This window comes from Corythoichthys intestinalis, chromosome 2, assembly GCF_030265065.1.
Source record: "Corythoichthys intestinalis isolate RoL2023-P3 chromosome 2, ASM3026506v1, whole genome shotgun sequence".
NCBI classification, from domain to species: Eukaryota; Metazoa; Chordata; class Actinopteri; order Syngnathiformes; family Syngnathidae; genus Corythoichthys; species Corythoichthys intestinalis.
The window spans coordinates 18095815-18115699 of NC_080396.1; the positions used below are offsets into that span (position 1 = coordinate 18095815).

The 19885-nt window shown below is 38.9% G+C and overlaps 1 protein-coding gene across 7 annotated transcripts in view; it reads left to right on the top strand.

The window, feature by feature from the left end:
• The window catches only part of atp2b3b (ATPase plasma membrane Ca2+ transporting 3b), a 147973-nt gene that overhangs the window by 55941 nt on the left and 72147 nt on the right, over window positions 1-19885 (top strand). For 5 of the 7 annotated variants that reach the window (XM_057829685.1, XM_057829679.1, XM_057829682.1 and 2 more), the window contains 10 exons: window positions 796-993; window positions 1267-1524; window positions 5032-5157; window positions 7919-8044; window positions 13029-13085; window positions 13391-13432; window positions 16848-17012; window positions 18602-18673; window positions 18777-18919; window positions 19105-19237. In XM_057829685.1, the coding sequence (XP_057685668.1) occupies window positions 796-993; window positions 1267-1524; window positions 5032-5157; window positions 7919-8044; window positions 13029-13085; window positions 13391-13432; window positions 16848-17012; window positions 18602-18673; window positions 18777-18919; window positions 19105-19237 (1320 nt within the window). The remainder of the gene's footprint in view (window positions 1-795; window positions 994-1266; window positions 1525-5031; window positions 5158-7918; window positions 8045-13028; window positions 13086-13390; window positions 13433-16847; window positions 17013-18601; window positions 18674-18776; window positions 18920-19104; window positions 19238-19885) is intronic. The other 2 variants (XM_057829681.1, XM_057829683.1) reach the window with 1 other exon arrangement.

The following is a 19885-nucleotide window of genomic DNA, read 5'->3' on the forward strand; positions in this document are numbered from 1 at the left end:
TCCATTGAAAAAGTTTTCTTTGATTGAAGCAATCCTTTTTGTGTTTGGGCCATATTATGAGTAGGACATTTGTATCTAAATCATTTAATCCCCCAAAAAGTTTTTTCAATCAAAAAAAATATTTTCAATCAAAGAAAAAAAGTCATTTGAAAAATAAAAATGCCCTCCCCTATTTTTTGGGGGGAGGATTATATGCAAAGCAAATGACCGTAGTCACATGATCTGTCCGAAATATAAATTTGACCGAATATAAAAATATATTTTTTTGTTCATTTCATTCATTTTTGTTGCAGTTCTATTGCTTTACAACATTTTATATATTTAGGAAAGCCAATTACATGCAATGACACTTTTGGGCCAACACTGGGGGCCTCCCTGGCCTCCCTGGTCCCCCCTTAAAATCCGCTTATGTGTTACTGATATGTTTTTTGGAGGTTGACCGCAAAATTTGAGCCAGAATTGATATTAAATTATGTTCTAAGTAATCTTAAAAAGTCACTTGATAAACCCTGTAGGAACCTTGCATTTAATAAGCCCTTGTGTTGCTGTGAAAATTATACTTCAGTCGTTGCAGTCCGTTGGTTTGAAAGGCAACATCACAGTTTTTTCTTTGGCCCGCCAAATTAATCGCAACACCCGTGTCGGACTAACAGGTCTGCCAAAATTCCAAAAAACATTTGGATGCATTTTGGGTTCATTGAAGACTCCAAACTGAATTCCATTTTATGTACAGTGTATTTTATAGAAAGCAAAGTGTTTAAAATGTAACTGTATTTGCCCTTTCGTGTCTGTCAGGTCTCAGCGGGGATCCAACTGACTTGGAGCGTCGCTGTCAGACCTTTGGCCAAAATTTCATCCCCCCAAAGAAGCCCAAGACTTTTCTTGAGCTTGTGTGGGAGGCCCTACAAGATGTCACACTCATCATTTTGGAGATTGCTGCAATCATCTCCCTCGCCCTTTCTTTCTACCAGCCTCCTGGAGAGGATTCAGAGCGTAAGAGAAGGGTAATCGGGAGGGTGGGAAACAGATTATAATTCTATGGGTGACCGAGGTCCTGGAAAATATAGTATTTTCACATTTGTGGCTTTGAAGTGCGGCACAATGTTATTTTGTTTTGCAGTAAAACTAGCTTATCGTTAGCATGATGTAATGCCCAAGGGATGTGTAGACTAGACAGCAGTATCTACAATCTTGATAAAACGCATCACATCACTTGTCTGATCCTCTTTGAGTGTCTGCCATAACCATGTGTCTCTCTCTGCCCAGTGTGTGGCAATGTGGCGGCAGGAGCAGAGGATGAAGGCGAGGGGGAGGCCAATTGGATCGAGGGTGCCGCCATTCTACTTTCCGTGGCATGTGTCGTCCTGGTGACGGCGTTTAATGACTGGTCCAAGGAGAAGCAGTTCCGGGGTCTACAGAGTCGAATCGAGCAGGAACAAAAATTCACGGTAGTACGGAAAGGAAATGTCATCCAGATTCCTGTGGCTGACATGGTGGTGGGAGACATGGCGCAGGTCAAATACGGTAAGCGGGTTAGCAGCTCTTCACCGCTGAGTGTCAAGTTAAAGTGAATTCTAATGATTCATTTGAGTAATTATTTTTAAAGTGGGGGATTATGAAAAATTGACATTTTTGAGATTTTATTCATGTTGTGTGGTCATTCCCTCGTAAAAAACAACAAAAAAAGGTTTTCTGAACAATTCATATATGTTTGGGAAATCGTTAAAACTCTTGTATCTGCTGGTGCAAGGTGCTAAAACGCTCAGTCTTACTTAGCTCCGCCCTTTATGCGTAGCACCTCCCCTGCTCTGACATGTGTACTGTTCAGCTACATTCCCGGCTGCACACTTTCCCTCAATCTTAAGAGAAGTAGCAGCTAATGTGACAGCTCAGCTAACCTTTAGCACCTGTGCAGATTAAGAAGTCGGAGAGTACCGCACACAGCTGCTCTTTTAATCAAGTGATTTTCAAAATGTCAGAAAAAAAAAAAAGCTCATTTAATGGCGGAATGATAAACAGATTGTTGCTTAAAGATAATGTTTTTCCAGGCCACAAGAGCACTCTAACACAGATAAGCTGAAGTCATTGTTTGCCTAGCTTTGAAAACATTACATTACGATCAGTGTACAATAGATAGTTTATACTGGATAGTTTATACTGCAGTCTTACAGAATAGCATATATCATGTTTAAAAATGAATAATCCGGCACGTGTTGTGCACGTTTCTGGCATAAATAATCCTCATAGTTGGACCGAAGTAACTTTTTTTTTTAACAAAAGAGGTTTTGTGCTAACTGATGTTTAGAAAAGCATTTAGTTATGAATGCATAGATTTGCAAAGTTAAGTACAAATTTCCAGTCCACCTATGAAAAGACTGCTGCTAGCTTTTGTGGCTTTCTGAACCAGTATAACATGTTCACAAGTTGTTGTGCCTACATATTACTCTCCACCAGACTTTAGTTTAGCCAAAAGTATTGGTAGCCCCGCAATTCTGTCAGATAATGCTCAATTTCACCTAGAAAATGATTGCAATTACAAATGCTTTGGTTGGAATATCTTCATTTATTGTGTTATTTTCTGGGAGAAATTCAGCATTATCTGACAGAATTGCAAGGGTTCCAATAGTTTTGGCTAGCAGTATACCGACCTAGAAAATGACACTTTTGTAAAACATAGGTTTGCTAAAAAACATCCATTTGAAAACAAAAGTAAACCAGATGGATGATGACATAGTGAAGAGGGTGTGTCGGGGAGGAGGCGGAGGTTCTTGAAGGGACCGAGTCCAGCCGTCTCAAACAATCATGACGCTAAGGCAGGTTACTATTAAGTTGTGGATGAAATATATATCTTTCACAAATCAACTCAAGGTAAAACTGTTACTTCACCGTATTTTAAAGTTATACTGTATGTCTATATATAGTAATACATTTCATTTATTTTAACACGCAAAATTGGGTTTTATTTAAAGTGATGACACCACCTTTATGTGCATCCCAGCGAGATGAGTTTTGTCTTCAGGTCAAAATGTGTTTTGTTTTTGAGATTATTTACACATAGTATTGTGGGGAAGTACAAGATGTTGGTTCAAGCAATATGAAATATGATGTTTGAAGTTCAATTAAACTGCTTGAATTGGGGTTAAGTGGAGACGGGTCAATTTAAACTGGAGGACAAAGAATGTACACAGAAAATGAGGGCAATGGGAGGGTTAAACAAGTTTAAAATGAACTACGATCACCCAGTTCACTCCCTAAACATCTCATCAGGCGAGAGATATTAAAAGATCAACCAAAAAGCGTACAGTGTATCACAAAAGTGAACACACCCCTTGCATTTCTGCAGATATTTAAGTATATCTTTTCATGGGACAACACTGACAAAATGACACTTTGACACAATGAAAAGTAGTCTGTGTGCAGCTTATATAATAGAGTTAATTTATTTTCCCCTCAAAATAACTCAAAATATAGCCATTAATATCTAAACCTCTGACAACAAAAGTGAGTACACCCAATAGAAACTACATACATCCCTAAATGTCCAAAGTGAGTACTGCTTGTCATTTCCCCTCCGAAATGTCATGGGAGTCGTTATAGGAGTGATGTCAGCTTTGCTGCAGATATTGAAGAGGTGGGGGGGGTCAGCCTGTTAGTGCTCAGACCATACGCCGCACTCTACAACAAATTGGTGTGCATGGCTGTCACCCCAGGAGGAAGCCTCTTTTGAAGACGGTACACAAGAAAGCCCGCCCGTCTCATCAGACCATAGGACTTGGTTCATGTAATCCATGTGCTTTGTTGACATGTCTTCAGCAAACTGTTTGCGAGCTTTCTCGCACACTTCAAAACTGTACTCACTTTTATTGCCAAGGGGTTTAGATATTATTGGCTATATTTTGAGTTATTTTGAGGGGAAAATAAATTAAGTATTATATAAGCTGCACACAGACTACTTTTCATTGTATCAAAGTGTAATTTTGTCACTAATTGTCAGTGTTGTCCCATGTAAAGATATACTTAAATATCTGCAGAAATGCGAGGGGTGTACTCACTTTTGTGATACACTGTACGCTATCTTTTAATATCTCCCGCCTGATGAGATGTTTAGGGAGTGAACTGGGTGATCGTAGTTCATTTTAAACTTGTTTAACCCACCCGTTGCCCTAATTTCCTGTGTACATTCTTTGTACTCACTTTTGTGATACACTGTACATGCCCTCTATTGGCTTGGAATAATTTCGCAATTAATTAATGTAATTAAGCAACCCTGAGAGAAAAAAAAATGGGGCTCTGAGGATCATTGCGTATACATGCCTAGAATATATCTACTGAATTTTTTTCTGAACCATCATCATTTTAGTACGTCTCCTCACCATGAAGAAGACCAAAGTGAGCGATCCTAAAAAAAGACTGAAATTTTTGAACGTTTAAAAGTGAACCCTAATGTAAATAAAAGCCAGCATTTTCAGAAAGTATCGTAAGTGGTGGCAGACATTTTTAAATGCCAGTCCTTTTTCAGCCAAGCAAATGTGGGTAAACCAGATTGCCCACCCTTCCTCTTGATGTCTTTAAATCACATTCTCATTATGTACGGGGCTATAGCTGATGTCACAAACAGGCTGACACTCGTAAGCAGTGTAATGTGCAGTGTAAAAAAAAAAAAAAATTATTAGTACATTATTCCCTCTGTTGTCAGAGAAGAAATTTGTTGGTTTTGCAGGCCTAAACACTTTTAGTAACAGCCTTTCACATGAAGGTCATGTACACTAGGTGTTGTCCGTCCCTTTAAATTGCCACTAAAAATGCTAAAGATGACTCTCATCCAGAGGAAAGTTGGTTAGATAATTCCAAGTTTCTCACTGCATACTCGTTGCTCATTTTGTTAACAGAAAGAAATTTGTTTCAATCTTTCAACTGTGTTCTTCTCACCCCAAAATGAATCTAAATTACCCCAAAGAATGTTAAAAAAATTATAAAACGAAACCTGTTTGGTGTGGTAATGAAGTAAACCTAGCTCGTGTCTGTTTTCAGGGGACCTTCTGCCAGCCGATGGTATTTTAATTCAAGGGAATGATCTGAAGATAGATGAGAGCTCTCTAACAGGAGAGTCGGACCATGTACGCAAGTCTGTGGAGAAGGACCCCATGTTGCTCTCAGGTTGTTTTTTTCACGTTTCTAATTATCTTTGTAAGTGTGGATGTATTATTCAAGGTTTGTTCTTTGTAGAGTACAGTGTTGTGATTGCAGATGAAGTGTATTAGTGTTTGTTAATCAGAGCGTTAAACAGATGAATGACGTCACGTACAGTATTTGCTGCCATTAATGGCGAGATATGTGAATTTCACTTCTTAATGAAGTATCTGGGTCTGATTAACCCTTTCAAGGACAACAGTCACGACAGTTGACAGCTATTTCACCCAGTATAGGGCAAGTAAATATTTTTGGTCAATAAAAAAAACTTTTACATTAGAAAATTACTATATGATTATTATTTTAATTATTAATTATATATATATATATGGCGGAAAACACAGACAAGACTGAAAAAGCATTTTCTGCTCTTGCACTCCTCTTTAAAAGAAACTGCTGTATTTTAATCCAAAACAACTGTTGGGTTTGATAGAACAATACGTCTATATGCTGCCATAGCAGATTCAACTATTTTTAATTTGTCCCCTTTACCCTGGAAACCCCCGTTTACAGACGTCGAGCTTTTGTTTCAACTCAGCCATAAAACGAAGATAATTAATTATATTTATTATTTAAAATGTTGTCACATATTCTCCGATTTGTTAGATGATAAATAATTGATCCAAACAAAGAAAAACTGAAAAAAAAAGTTTAGAAGGGTAAATATATGAAACATAAAATCTCGACAACTCTTTGATGTCTGCGATTTCTGCATCGTGACCCTTGTTATATTATCATGTTTCACCCATAATATCCCCCTAAAGTCCGGCTGTGGCCATTCACAGCTGTGCCTTGACACTCGGTGATACATGCTTCATGGAGTTTTTGGATCGAAACAAGGTAAGTATGCGATAATATCTCGTTAAAGTCATGGTGTCTGTAATTCTGCTCACCTCCAGATAGGGGTTTGGCTGTTTAAAAAAAAAAAAAAAAAAAAAAAAAAAAAAAAAAAAGATATATATTTTTTAATGCCCTCCTGTTCAAAATTTTTCTTCCCCCAGAAAATTAAGATTTGAAGCTTTCCAATGATGTATCGCACATGCATAAAGGACAATTTTGAAATTTGGCCAAATTGGAGGTCTCAGAGCAGAACTCCAAGTCACCTGAGTGTTTTCCGCCATATATCTGAGACCCCCAATTTGGCCAAATTTCAAAATTGTTCTATATGCATGTGTGATACATCATTGGAAAGCGTAAAATCTTAATTTCCTGGGGGAAGAAAAATTTTGAACACGAAAGCATTTAAAAAAAAAAAAAAAAATTTTTTTAAACAGCAAAACCCTAACTGGAGGTGAGAGCATGAGAGCGCATAATTAAAGTCGCTATGATTTTAACGAGATATTGCCTCTTTTCGATCCAAAAACTCTATGTAGCATGTATCACCGAGTGTCAAGAGACACAGCTGTGAATGGCCACAGCCGGATTTTTTGAGGATTTTATGGGTGAAACATGGTAATATAACAAGGGTCGCAATGCAGAAATCTCAGACATCAAGAAATGGTCAAGATTTTCTTTTTTATTATTTACCCTTTTAAACCCCCCCGCAATTTTTCTTTGTTTGGATCGATTATTTATCATCTAAAATATTGGGGGAAATACGACGTTAACAAAAAAAAAAATTCAATAAGCAATAGTTATGAGGTAGATATCCGTGACTTATTTACAGACACTATTTTTTTCATTGGGACGTGATTTGTTTAAAAGTTAAAAATATGCGAGTGAATAATTTTTTAAAGTCGTTTTTTTTTAACTAAATATTAGACATCAATTATTGATTCTAAGCTAAAGAAAACAGAAATTTCAAATAATAGATATAATTACTTACCTTCTTTTTATGGGTTGGTTGAAACGAAAGCGGTTGCGCGACGTCTTTAAACGGGGGTCTCCAGGGTAAAAGGAAAAATTCAAAATAGTTCGAGGGCTTAATGCGCCATTAATCGGCCATGGCAGCATATACTGTAGACATATTGCTCCATCAAACACAGCAGTTCTTTTGGCTTAAAATACAGCAGTTTATTTTAAAGATGGGTGCAAGAGCAGAAACTGCTTTCTCAACCTTGTCTGTGTTTTCCGCCATATATATTTTATAATACATATACATTAATTAATATAATGGTAATCAAAACTAAATTAAGTGTAAAAAAATCTCTGGTTACGGCCCTACACTCTGAAGTTGATTTTTATTTTTTCAATAATATTTAACTTATTGCCTGCCATTGACAAGGATGGACATCCAATTCATTTAAACTAGGAATACTCACTGTGAATGCTCATATTGCAGTGCCATTGACAGTGCTGGACCTCCAATCCATTTTTACTGGGAGTGGCCAATGAGTTAAAATGCCTATGACATGGCAAAAAAAATTGCATGGTTATTGGAATTAAAACCATATTTGTCATATTTTCTTGAGTCATAGGCACTTTAAGTGAGTGCCCTGTACGGGTTTAAAAAAATCAATTCATGAATGAAATGGTTAATTGAACACACAGCTCATACAGATAAATACAATTTTATTTGTCCTTCTGGTATGCATAAGTGAATACAGAACGAAATGTCCTTGCATTTGACCTGCACAGTGCTGCGAATAAAAAAAATGCAAACTGAATACAGAATGAAATGTTGTTACATTTGACCTGCACAATGTTCAGAATAAAATAAAATACAACTAAAATGTTGGAATGGTGTGAATATATTTGAAAAAACATTATAATCTCTTTGGACTTGTAGGTACTCATGTGATGGAGGGTTCAGGCCGCATGCTGGTAACAGCTGTTGGTGTCAACTCACAAACGGGCATCATCTTCACTCTGCTGGGGGCTGGAGAAGTGGAGGAAGATGGGAAAGAAAAAAAAGGTATGTGGAAAAATCCGAAAAACGAAAACAATACATACATAGTACATAGTGAAAGGTTTGTTATCTAATGGTCATCCATGAGAGAAACTAGCGTGATCTCAGAGCGCCAATACGGTTCACCTGCTCTTAATCTCAATGAATTTGCACGCACATAAGCGGATTTTAAGGGGGGGCCAGGGTTGGGCTTGGGCCAGCCCCCCTGGTGGCCGAAAAGTGTCATTGCATGTAATTGACTTTCCTATATATGATTTTAAAATTCAGAATTTTCCGGTAAAATATTGTCTATAAAAGTTGTAAAGCAATAAACAACAAAACAACAAAAATGAATGCAATGAACAAAAAAAATTATAATGGGTCAAAATTATTTTTCGAACAGATCATGTGACTATTGTAATGATATGAGCAAATCGTATCTGCTTGTTCGATTAGTAACGTCTGCTCGTCACAGCACACGGAAGTCAGAGAAACACAGCGACCTCGAGACAGCTGATAAAAAGCCCGCCAGTGGACAGTTAATGTTGATGCCTGTATTCTGTTCTGTAACTAAAGATCTGTCAGTTAAAAAACGTCAACTCTTTTCAGTAAGTTGTCTTATTCAAGAAACCCACAAATACAAAGTAAGACAACTCGCACCTTAGACGGTCATTTGCTTTGCTTAGCCAAAACCACCTGAGAAAGGAAGAGGCAAGATGTATATACATAATTTTTTTCAAACTTAAGTTTTCAAAAGCGACAACAACTAATGAGCAAGGACCAAGGATTGAAAATGTGGACCATGAAAAGCCAGGGAGCGCCGCCAAAATGGTGAGCGGAGTTTGAATTCACCCCACTAAAGACGCTAATTGTACAACAAAGCCACAACCGGTGTTCTGCCAAATTTTGCGCCCTTATAATATTTTGCTCCCAACGCTGTTGTAGCAGTGAAGCAGCCCTCTTTTACATTCAGTTGGACTCCCAATTTTATCCACAGGTGCTAAATAAACAAGTAACATTGTAAACATACATGTTCAACACGAATATGGCGCAAATTAATGCTTAACTACACGGCCAAGACGTAAACAGTGAGAGAGCGGCGTGCAGTTGTTGTGTGCAGCTAACATGGCAAGATGTGTCTGAGAACTTTTCTACATGTCCGTCCGTGATCAAACATCAGTAAATATTCCTTTATTTAAAGAAAGTTTGTAGTGTTTACTTTGTAACCGCTGTATTCGCGGCCATTTTTAACACAAAGTTGCAATTTCAGATGGGGTGCAAAATTTGACAGTACACCGGCGGGCGTACAATATTCAATGGATGGCGATCTTGGCGAAAAGTATAGCTGTCATAAGCAGCCTGATTTAGAATTCCCCTCAAAAATGAAGGGAAACAAAAAACGCTTATTTTCAACTTATTACCGTATTGGCCCGAATATAAGACGGCCCTGATTATAAGACGACCTCCTCATTTTCAAGACTCAAGTTTGAAAAAAAGACTTTTTATAACACCAAATTAATTTTTATATAGAAAATAATTACAGTACATCTGAAACAAATTATTATAACAAGATATTTGAGAGAAAAAGCATGTGATTTTGCCTCATTCAAATCTTAATATCTGAACCTTTAAATATGTAAACTAAAGTGCAATCACATTTGTAAATTAATGGCTTCTGGTTTTTGAAATGTAAATAAACCAATCTATTGTGATAAAACAACACAATTGCAATAACTGCAATAACCATCAAAGTGAGGTCTAACTAACTAGTCTTGAAACAAATCTGAATAAGGAAAAACATTGCAATAAAATAATGCAAACTGGTTAAACTTGAGAGTAGCTGAGATCTCTCATGACTAAGGGTGTAACGGTACACAAAAATCTCGGTTCGGTACGTACTTTGGCTTTGAGGTCACGGTTCGGTTCATTTTCGGTACAGTAAGAAAACAGTGCAAAATATAAAGGTGCTACTTGTTTATTACACACCTTTGTGCTTTCAACAATAGGAACATTAGCCTATACAAAGCTAGTATTCTGCTCAAAAAGTAGCTGGTATTTAAAGATAATCCAACAACAATTTGCCTTTCAGACCCCGCGTATTGGTCAGCTTTCTTTCTGAATGAAAGGAGAAAAAAGAAGTCCTGTGCTAAAGAGAAAAGCAATGTAAAAGTATTTTACTCAATGAATAATTTTTTTTTCTTATGAAGTTTTCAAAAGCTTTATTGGTGGATTTTCTCAAGTTAAAACGCCGCACAGAAATTAATAAATTTAATTTTGTAAACAAGATTTGTGTATTATTCTTACTATTTAATTACAGGTGTTTTAGCGCATTTCAATTTATTTTATTTAAATGGGCTATTATTTATTTTATTATGTGTTTATATTTTACAAATGTGATGTAGTATTCATTTATATCAGACATGTCCAAAGTCTGGCCCGGGGGCCAAATGCGACCCGTGGTCAAATTTTATCCGGCCCTCAGCCTCTGTCATAAAATCAATAACGTCTGGCCCGCACACAGACTTAATAAATTGGTCAAGAGTACTGCTACCAGCATATGAAGTAGCTTACACACTAAATGCTGCTCCTCATTTACCCACTAAAAGGAAGCAGCTCTCAAAGCAACATTACCCCGTGTTACCCTTTACTCCCAATTTTCTAAAATAGCAACAATCAACAAAAAAAAGAAAGTTGACTGTGACGGCCGACGCTTCAAGGATAGGTGGAAATTGGACTATTTCTGTACTAAAATACACAACAACTGTGTCTGGGTCATTTGTAAAGAGACAATCGCTATTTTTAAAGAGTTCAATGTCAGGCGATATTACCAAACAAGACACGCTGACATGTACGACAAGACTACAGGGAAGATACGTAGCAAGAAATTGAAGCAACTTGAAGCTAGTTTGATTTTACAGCAGCAGTATTTCGCAAGAGCCCGAGAGTCGAAAGAGAACGCCACAAAGGCTGGTTGTGAGATTGTTGAAATTATTAATTAAAAAATAATAATAAAGCAAATGTGACACACAGAATGGCTTGTTAAAATTTGCTTAAATATATTGTTCTACGTAAAGGACGTCAGCCAAGGTCGGCCCCCCACATTTTTACCACACCATATCTGGCCCCCTTTGGAAAAAGTTTGGCCACCCCTGATTTATATTGTATATTTTATGTTGTATAACTTTAGTTCCTATGTGAATATTAGTTCCTACTTGTTTTGTTGTGGTAGGAGGGTTTTGTATTGACCACGGGGCCGTGTTGGTTATTATTATAGCAGAGAAGACAGCAGTAAATTAACAAAGTCAAGTCAACTGTGCCCCGATCTACCACTGAAGAGATCTGATGGACTCAAAAAGTACGTTACAATTGCATATTAGTTTGAAAATCGAAAGGATCCACCGTATTTTAACATGAGTGACTTCCAGTCTGCCCGATCCTAGCTACCGGTAGTAGTATTGAGGCAGGAGGGTCGCGTCTTGCGTCAAATAATAAACTCTGTACTTATTTCGCGTGCGTCGTGTTGAGCGCTTCTGGGACGCGTCTAACACGCGGCCACACTGCAACTGGTGTGCATTGACTGATTGACTTTAACGCCCGCGTTTCACTGCGTTCTCGCGGCGGCCACGTTGTCGCGCCGTTGACGTTTCTGGGTTATACTGTCCTACCGTGTTGGTCCTCATTATAGTAGAGAAGACGGAGTAAATATAATCTACACAAAGAAACTGTAACCCGATCGACTCACAGCCTTGAAAAGTAAGGGTTACATTACGTCAGAAACTCGTTTGGTATGCCTCCATTCCGAACTGAGCACCACGTACCGAAACGGTTGAATACAAATACATGTACCGTTACACACTTAGTCATGACAGAACATTACTCCTCAAGTTCAGCATTCGCTTCAATGATATCTGGCGCCATCTAGCGCCGTGAATGGGTATAATGTCTAGGCCACGAATATAAGATGACCCCCACTTTTTCAGTCTTATTTCAATGCAAAAAACACCGTCTTATATTCAGGCCAAAATCATGAATATTCTTGTAAGTTAATTTTATCGCGGACACTATGTTTCAGGGTCATCAACATGTTGTGTCCCCCCCTGCCCCAAAAGTCAAACTCCGCTTATGTGCGCGCATCACAATTGTGTGTTTGCGGGCATGTGAGCGTGATGGAGAAATAGCGAGCGGTACCTAACTGATTCCAGATAAGAGCTTCAACAGGAAGCATGCCAGTTTAACCTCATAGATAATTTAGCCCACATCCTCTCCACTCCCTCTTTCCCTCTTTGCTGTCTCACGTTGTCGCGCCTTCTCTGGGCTGCTGCTAATCCATCTTTTTCTATTACTCTTACTTGCTTTTACCTACTTGTTTACCACTGCTTTTGCCCTCTTTCACGTTTTCCCCTGCTTGCCTCTCTTAATCCGAGAGAAGCTGCAGATTGAATCAATTATTAAGAGAGCAGCGGAGAGCGTAGGGAGCCAAAGACACTGGGAAAGTGTCGCTCGGTCAAACCGTGAGGGTCTTTCGCTTTAATTCATTCAAACTGGGAGGACTGGTTGTGAATGCTCATGTCCGAGTCAAAATGAATTGGACGTCTAGTGATGTCAGTGGCAGCCAATGAGTTAAGAAACATCGTGGAATTGGTCAAATATTCGAATGTTTTTTAATTCACCGTTGTACTTGTTTTATTCTTGTGTAAGTGATGTTGCGGAGTGCTGATGTGGCCGCAGTCTTTGCAGCCTCAACCATTCAGGCAGTCATTTACCGGAGCTAATGTATTATTTAGTAAACTTCATGTCATGAATTGTTGATTTTTCTCCTCATGCAGTAGGTGTGCTTTACTTTTTGTTTTGCTGCTCGTGTTTTACACGTCTTTTGCCCTTAAATGGACACAAATCTGCAAACAGACACAATCTGTAGGCTTTTTTTTTGTTCTCTTATGTTTTCCCCCTTATTGCCAAATTCTCTCATATGTCCTCAAAACCTTCTTTCCCTATACGATGCCCCAAACAGAGGACAATACTCAGTTGCTCATCTCCACAGATGCAAGTTACAGCACAGTCACCAATGGTATGTGAGCACACAGTTGTCTGTCCTGCCCTCTTTGCTCCCTTTAGCAAGTAAACAGACCCCAGTACATCGTAGCGTGACAGTGTCAATGATCTATGAAGAATTTAAACATGTTCTGTATCATGTCTCTCCACCCAGTGTTGAATGATGTGTCTTCATTGCTCTCCCCTCTCAGTATTATTTCATTGTGGGTTGGAAATGTGTTGTAGGCTGTCCGCACAACATATCATGAACTGCTGATGACAACGCACTTTAAGTCAAAATTTTCTTTGTCACCTGACATCGTGTCTGACTTTTTCCCTCAGGAAAACAACCTGATGGCACAGTGGAGAACAACCAGAACAAAGGTAAAAAGCTAAGACTAACTAAGCTAATGTACAGTGCCCTCCATAATTATTTGCACCCCTGTTTTTTAGCTTCCAATAATTGTTTTTAAATTCAAATAATATGGGACCTTAATGGAAAAAAAGAGAAAAATCCAACCTTCAATACAAGTGCATTCATTCAGTGGGGAAAAAATCCTACATAAAGAAAAAATTATTTGACATCAAATAATGTGTGTCACAATTATTAGCACCCCTGGTGTTAATGAATGAATGAATGAATGAAGTTTTATTGTCATCATCATCGGTATCGTTGACAATCATTGCCAATTACAAAATGTGATGTGATTTGCCCGAAGAAACCGAAGAAGAAGACAAAAGCAGACGGGAGGAAGCATTTGCTTATCAGTTTCCCATCCCCCATACAACTAAAGACGCACATTCAGACATGGTACATACATCAGATGGCCACAAAACTGTACAATAACACAATCAACAATCTGGGTTTAGTAACTCAGCGTCCAGTCAAGCAGCTCGATTAATTTCAGGGCGTACAAGGTTATGCCTTTGTCATGTCCCTGACATTTTTGCATCTGTTTGCTGTGGGAACATTTTGTTGTGGCTATGTGTGTGGCAAAAGTGATTATGTGTTATCACAGCTGGTGTGAGTAGCGACTCAAAATGCTTTTCTTATAAGTCTCTTAAAAGGATACATTGAGGCCTCCAATTTCTGTATGGAGGATTTTACTTCATCCTAGTCTCCAGGTTTCAAATTCTTTGGAGCCATACTGGGAGTCGAGCTTGCTGGCCCTGAGTGCTTATCGGTTAAGATAAGAGAGTGCTTCAGGAGCTCAGAGAGTGCGTCTGTACACAGTGAAGGCTGGAGCAAGATTTGAAGCTCAATCTTGGTCTCATCTGACCAAAGCACACGGTCCAGTTGAAGCCTGGGACCGTGTGTATTTTTGTGTGAGACCAAGATTGAGCTTTTTGGCAATAAACACTCTAAGTGGGTCTGGCGTGCCACGAAAGATGCGCATGCTGAAAAGCACCTCATACCCACTGTGAAGTATGTGGGTGGGTCAGTGATGCTGTGGTGCTGTTTCGCTTCCAAAGGCCCTGGGAACCTTGGTAGGGTGCATGGCATCATGAATGCTTTGAAATACCAGGACATTTTAAATCAAAATCTGTTGCCCTCTGCCCGAAAGCTGAAGATGGGTCGTCACTGGGTCTTTCAGCAAGACAATGCCCCTAAACATATGGCCAAATCTACATAGAAATGGTTCACCAGACACAAAATCAAGCTCCTCCCATGGCCATCTCAGTCCCCAGACCTTGTTTTGTTGGCAAAAGGGGGTTGTACAAAGTATTAACACCAGGGGTGCTAATAATTGTGACACACATTATTTGATGTCAAATAATTTTTTCTTTATGTGGGATTTTTTTCTCCACTGAATGAATGCACTTGTATTGAAGGTTGGATTTTTCTCTTTTTTTCCATTATGGTCCCATATTATTTGAATTAAAAATATATATTAGAAGCTAAAAAACACATCTTTTTTCCGGCCCACGGTATTGTTCTGCATGATGTGCACGTTGCGGCTCATTCATACCGTACATTCAAAATCACATGCTTTTATTTTGACATTGACGCCGTAAAACCGTAGATTTGTGTGGCCGTGTGCGTGAAGTACGGGACTTGGCTCAGTTTCGTGTCCGCAGTTCCATTCATTCATTCATCCCCTCCCAGTCAGAATGGATTGGCCGTCAAGCACCGTCAATGGCAATCAATGAGTTACAAGGAGGTGACTCAAAAATGCCCTGTAACCAACAGGAAGTGACCTGGAAATGCCCTAAAATCAACAGGAAGCAGCCTGGAAATGCTGGAAAAATCAATAGTAACATTTAACAAAATTTACAGGAAGTCACCAGTAAGTATTTAATGTCACGCAAAATTAACTCATTGACAACAATAGACGTCTAATTCACTTATAATGGAAAGAACGGCTGTAAATGCTCATCTTCCAGTGCCATTGACGGCGCTCGAAGTCCAATCCATTTCAACGAGTTAAAATCACAGTTCAAATGGATTGGACGTTGAGCACCGTCAATGGCAGCCAGTGAGCTAACTTATTTGGCCAAGAATAAACTAGTCCAGCCCTCATGTAATATGACATAAATGTGGCCTATGAACCAAAATGACTTTGACAGCACTCTGATTTTGTTTTTTTGTTTTCATTTTCTTGTTTACTAGAAAAAGCTAATTCTGGAGCAACTGCATGAAAATGCATTCATACTAGTTGATAAAGTTTTATTCATTTTGGAGCATTTCCAGGTCACTTCCTGTTGATTTGGGGGCAATTCAGAGTCACTTCTTCCACTTCGTCTGTGGATATCTGTTCATTTCCTGTTGATTTTTGGACAATCTCGCATCACTTCTTCTTGATTTTGGACCATTTCAGGTCCTGTTGATTTTGGGGAATTTTCTCGACACTTCCTGTTGATGTTGGGGCATATTCTGGGCACTTCCTATTGATTTTGGGCCACTTCCTGTTAAATGTGACGCATTTTCCGCCTCAATTCAGCTTGATTTCTGGTCACTCCCTTATTGATTTTGGGCGATTTTCCTGATCACTCCTTGTTGATTTTGGGTCATTTCTTGTGACTCTTGAAGCATTTTCTCATCACAAGCTTTTGAGTTTGGATCACTTGCGGTTAATTTTAGACCATTTCTTTGTCACTTCGTTTTGATTTCAAGTTCCTTCCTGTTGATTTAGAGGCATTTCTTGGTCTCTTCCTGTTGACTTTGAGTCAGTTATTGCTGATATCGGGGCATTTTCTTGTAGATTTCATTTCATTTCCTGTTGATTTTGCAGCAACTCCGGGTCTCCTTGTTGATTTTAGGGTAGTTTTAGGTCACCTCCTGTTGATTTTAGTGCAATTCTGTGTCACGTCCTGTTTATTTTGGGCCTTTGCAAGTCAGTTCTTTGGAATTTCACCTCACTACCTGTTACTTTTTTGGTGAAAAAAATAATAATCACATAAAGATAGAAGAAAGAAAAAGAAGATTTTTTTGGTTTTTTTGTTTTTAATGGGGCTCAGTTTCAATAGCAATGAATAGAAAAGTATTTGTGGGTTTTTGGTGTTAAATACGCCATTGAAAATGAATTAGGTTATTTTTGTTAAATTTTGGTTAAACAGTATGTTTTTGTTTGTTTTGGTTTTTTTCGCAAAAACTGAATACATTTTTGTCTAGATTTTATATGTGAATGGTATTTAAAAAATGTGGGTGTAAATGTTTGTTAGCATTGCAGAAAATGTAGTCACTTCTGCATCTCTGTTGCTAAATGACATCATCATGATTAATGTCTATTGTTTACTTTCAAGTTTTAAACGGTCATCAGCATGTGATTTTCTGAATGCTTTTGTGTGTCTGATTTAGCTAAGAAGCAGGACGGTGGTGTCGCCATGGAGATGCAACCCCTAAAAAGCGCTGAGGGTGGGGAAGTAGAGGACAGAGAGAAGAAGAAGACCAATGTACCCAAGAAGGAAAAGAGTGTCTTGCAGGGCAAACTCACCAAACTTGCAGTTCAAATTGGAAAAGCAGGTAGGAACTGTTTGTATTAGGTTGAATCGTACATGCATACATACAGTGGGGTAAATAAGTATTTAGTCAACCACTATATGTGCAAGTTCTCCCAATTGAAAATATTACAGAGGCCTGTAATCGTCAACATGGGTAAACCTCAACCATGAGAGACAGAATGTGGGGGGAAAAAAACAGAAAATCACATTGTTTAATTTTTAAAGAATTTATTTGCAAATCATGGTGGAAAATAATTATTTGGTCAATACCAAAAGTTCATCTCAATACTTTGTTATGTACCCTTTGTTGGTAATAATGGAGCCCAAACGTTTTCTGTAACTCTTCACAAGCTTTTCACACACTGTTGCTGGTATTTTAGCCCATTCCTCCATGCAGATCTCCTCTAGAGCAGTGATGTTTTGGGGCTGTCGTTGGGCAACACGGACTTTCAACTCCCTCCTCACCCCGTGGCGTCAAAATTCATTAAGAACGGTTAGCTAAAATCCCAGAACCACACGGGTGGACCTAGTGAATGACCTACAGAGAGCTGGAACTACAGTAACAAAGGCTACTATCAGTAACACAATGCGCCGCCAGGGACTGAAATCCTGCACTGCCAGACGTGTCCCCCTGCTGAAGAAAGTACACGTCCAGGCCCGTCTGCGGTTCGCTAGAGAGCATTTGGATGATCCAGAAGAGGACTTGGAGAATGTGTTATGGTCAGATGAAACCAAAAAAGAACGTTTTGGTAGAAACACAGGTTCTCGTGTTTGGAGGAAAAAGAATACTGAATTGCACTATACCCACTGTGAAACATGGGGGTGGAAACATCATGCTTTGGGGCTGTTTTTCTGCATAGGGACCAGGATGACTGATCTGTGTAAAGGACAGAATGAATGGGGCCATGTATCGAGAGATTTTGAGTGAAAAGCTCCTTCCATCAGCAAGGGCATTGAAGATGAGACGTGGCTGGGTCTTTCAGCATAACAATGATCCCAAACACACAGCCATGGCAACAAAGGTGTGGCTTCGTAAGCAGCATTTAAAGGTCCTGGAGGTGCCTAGCCAGTCTCCAGATCTCAACCCCATAGAAAATCTGTGGAAGGAGTTGAAAGTCCGTGTTGCCCAACGACAGCCGCAAAACATCGCTGCTCTAGAGGAGATCTTCATGGAGGAATGGGTCAAAATACCGTGTGTGAAAAGCTTGTGAAGAGTTACAGAAAACGTTTGGGCTCCGTTATTGCCAACACAGGGTACATAACAAAGTATTGAGATGAACTTAGGTATTGACCAAGTATTTATTTTCCACCATGATTTACAAATAAATTCTTTAAAAATCAAACAATGTGATTTTCTTTTCTTTTTTTTTTTTTTTTTCCACATTCTGTCTCTCATGTTTGAGGTTTACCCATGTTGGCAATTACAGGCCTCTTTAATATTTTCAAGTGGGAGAACTTACACAATTAGTGGTTGACTAAATACTTATTTGGCCCACTGTATTTGGATTTCTTCTGGAACATCCTCAATGAAATTAATTAAAAAAAAAAAAAAAAAACAAGATGCTACAACAGACTGACTAACTAACTAACTAACCCTGAATTCAATCACAGGTTTGGTGATGTCCGCAATCACTGTCATCATCTTGGTGCTCTACTTCGTCATTGATACCTTTGTTGTTGAAGGTCAGCATGTGCGCGCATCTGAGTAGACAACAATATTTTGATTTCATTTAGGTAATTCCAATTTCCAACTAATAAAAGTTTAACATTATTTCATTTATTACAGGTCATGCATGGGTAACGGAGTGCACACCCGTCTACATCCAATACTTTGTCAAGTTTTTCATCATTGGAGTCACTGTATTGGTGGTGGCGGTCCCTGAAGGTTTACCTCTTGCTGTTACCATCTCATTGGCGTACTCTGTCAAGGTAAAGTGTCTAAATCAAGGTATAATGGACACATGGTTATGTTATATTAGAGTTACGCTGGTTTACCATGACTTTCATAGCTTATTGGGATATCAGCTGTGAATCTAGCCAACGTTACTAAGCATAGCAAGTGATTAATTCGCCAGTACAATTGAATCTGCTCTTCATTCCATTGTGTTTGTCAGAAAATGATGAAAGACAACAACCTGGTTCGCCACCTGGATGCATGTGAGACCATGGGCAACGCTACAGCCATCTGCTCGGACAAGACAGGCACGCTCACCACCAACCGAATGACTGTTGTACAGGCCTACGTAGGTCAGTGAACACTAGTAAAATTAATTGTTTTATACAGTATGGCATATTTTGCTTATACAGTGGGCAAATAAGTATTTAGTCAACCACTAATTGTGCAAGTTCTCCCACTTGAAAATATTAGAGGCCTGTAATTGTCAACATGGGTAAACCTCAACCATGAGAGACAGAATGTGGAAAACCCCCCAGAAAATCACATTGTTTGATTTTTAAAGAATTTATTTGCAAATCATGGTGGAAAAAAAGTATTTGGTCAATACCAAAAGTTCATCTCAATACTTTGTTATGTACTCTTTGTTGGCAATAATAGAGGCAAAACATTTTCTGTAACTCTTCACAAGCTTTTCACACACTGTTGTTCGTATTTTGGCCCATTCCTCCATGCAGATCTCCTCTAGAGCGGTGATGTTTTGGGGCTGTCGTTGGGCAACACAGACTTTCAATTCCCTCCACAAATTTTCTATGGGGTTGAGATCTGGAGACTGGCCAGGCCACTCCAGGACCTTGAAATGCTTCTTACGAAGCCACTCCTTTGTTGCCCTGGCTGTGTGTTTGGGATCATGGTCATGCTGAAAGACCCAGCCAAGTCTCATCTTCAATGCCCTTGCTGATGGAAGGAGCTTTTCACTCAAAATCTCTCATTACATGGCC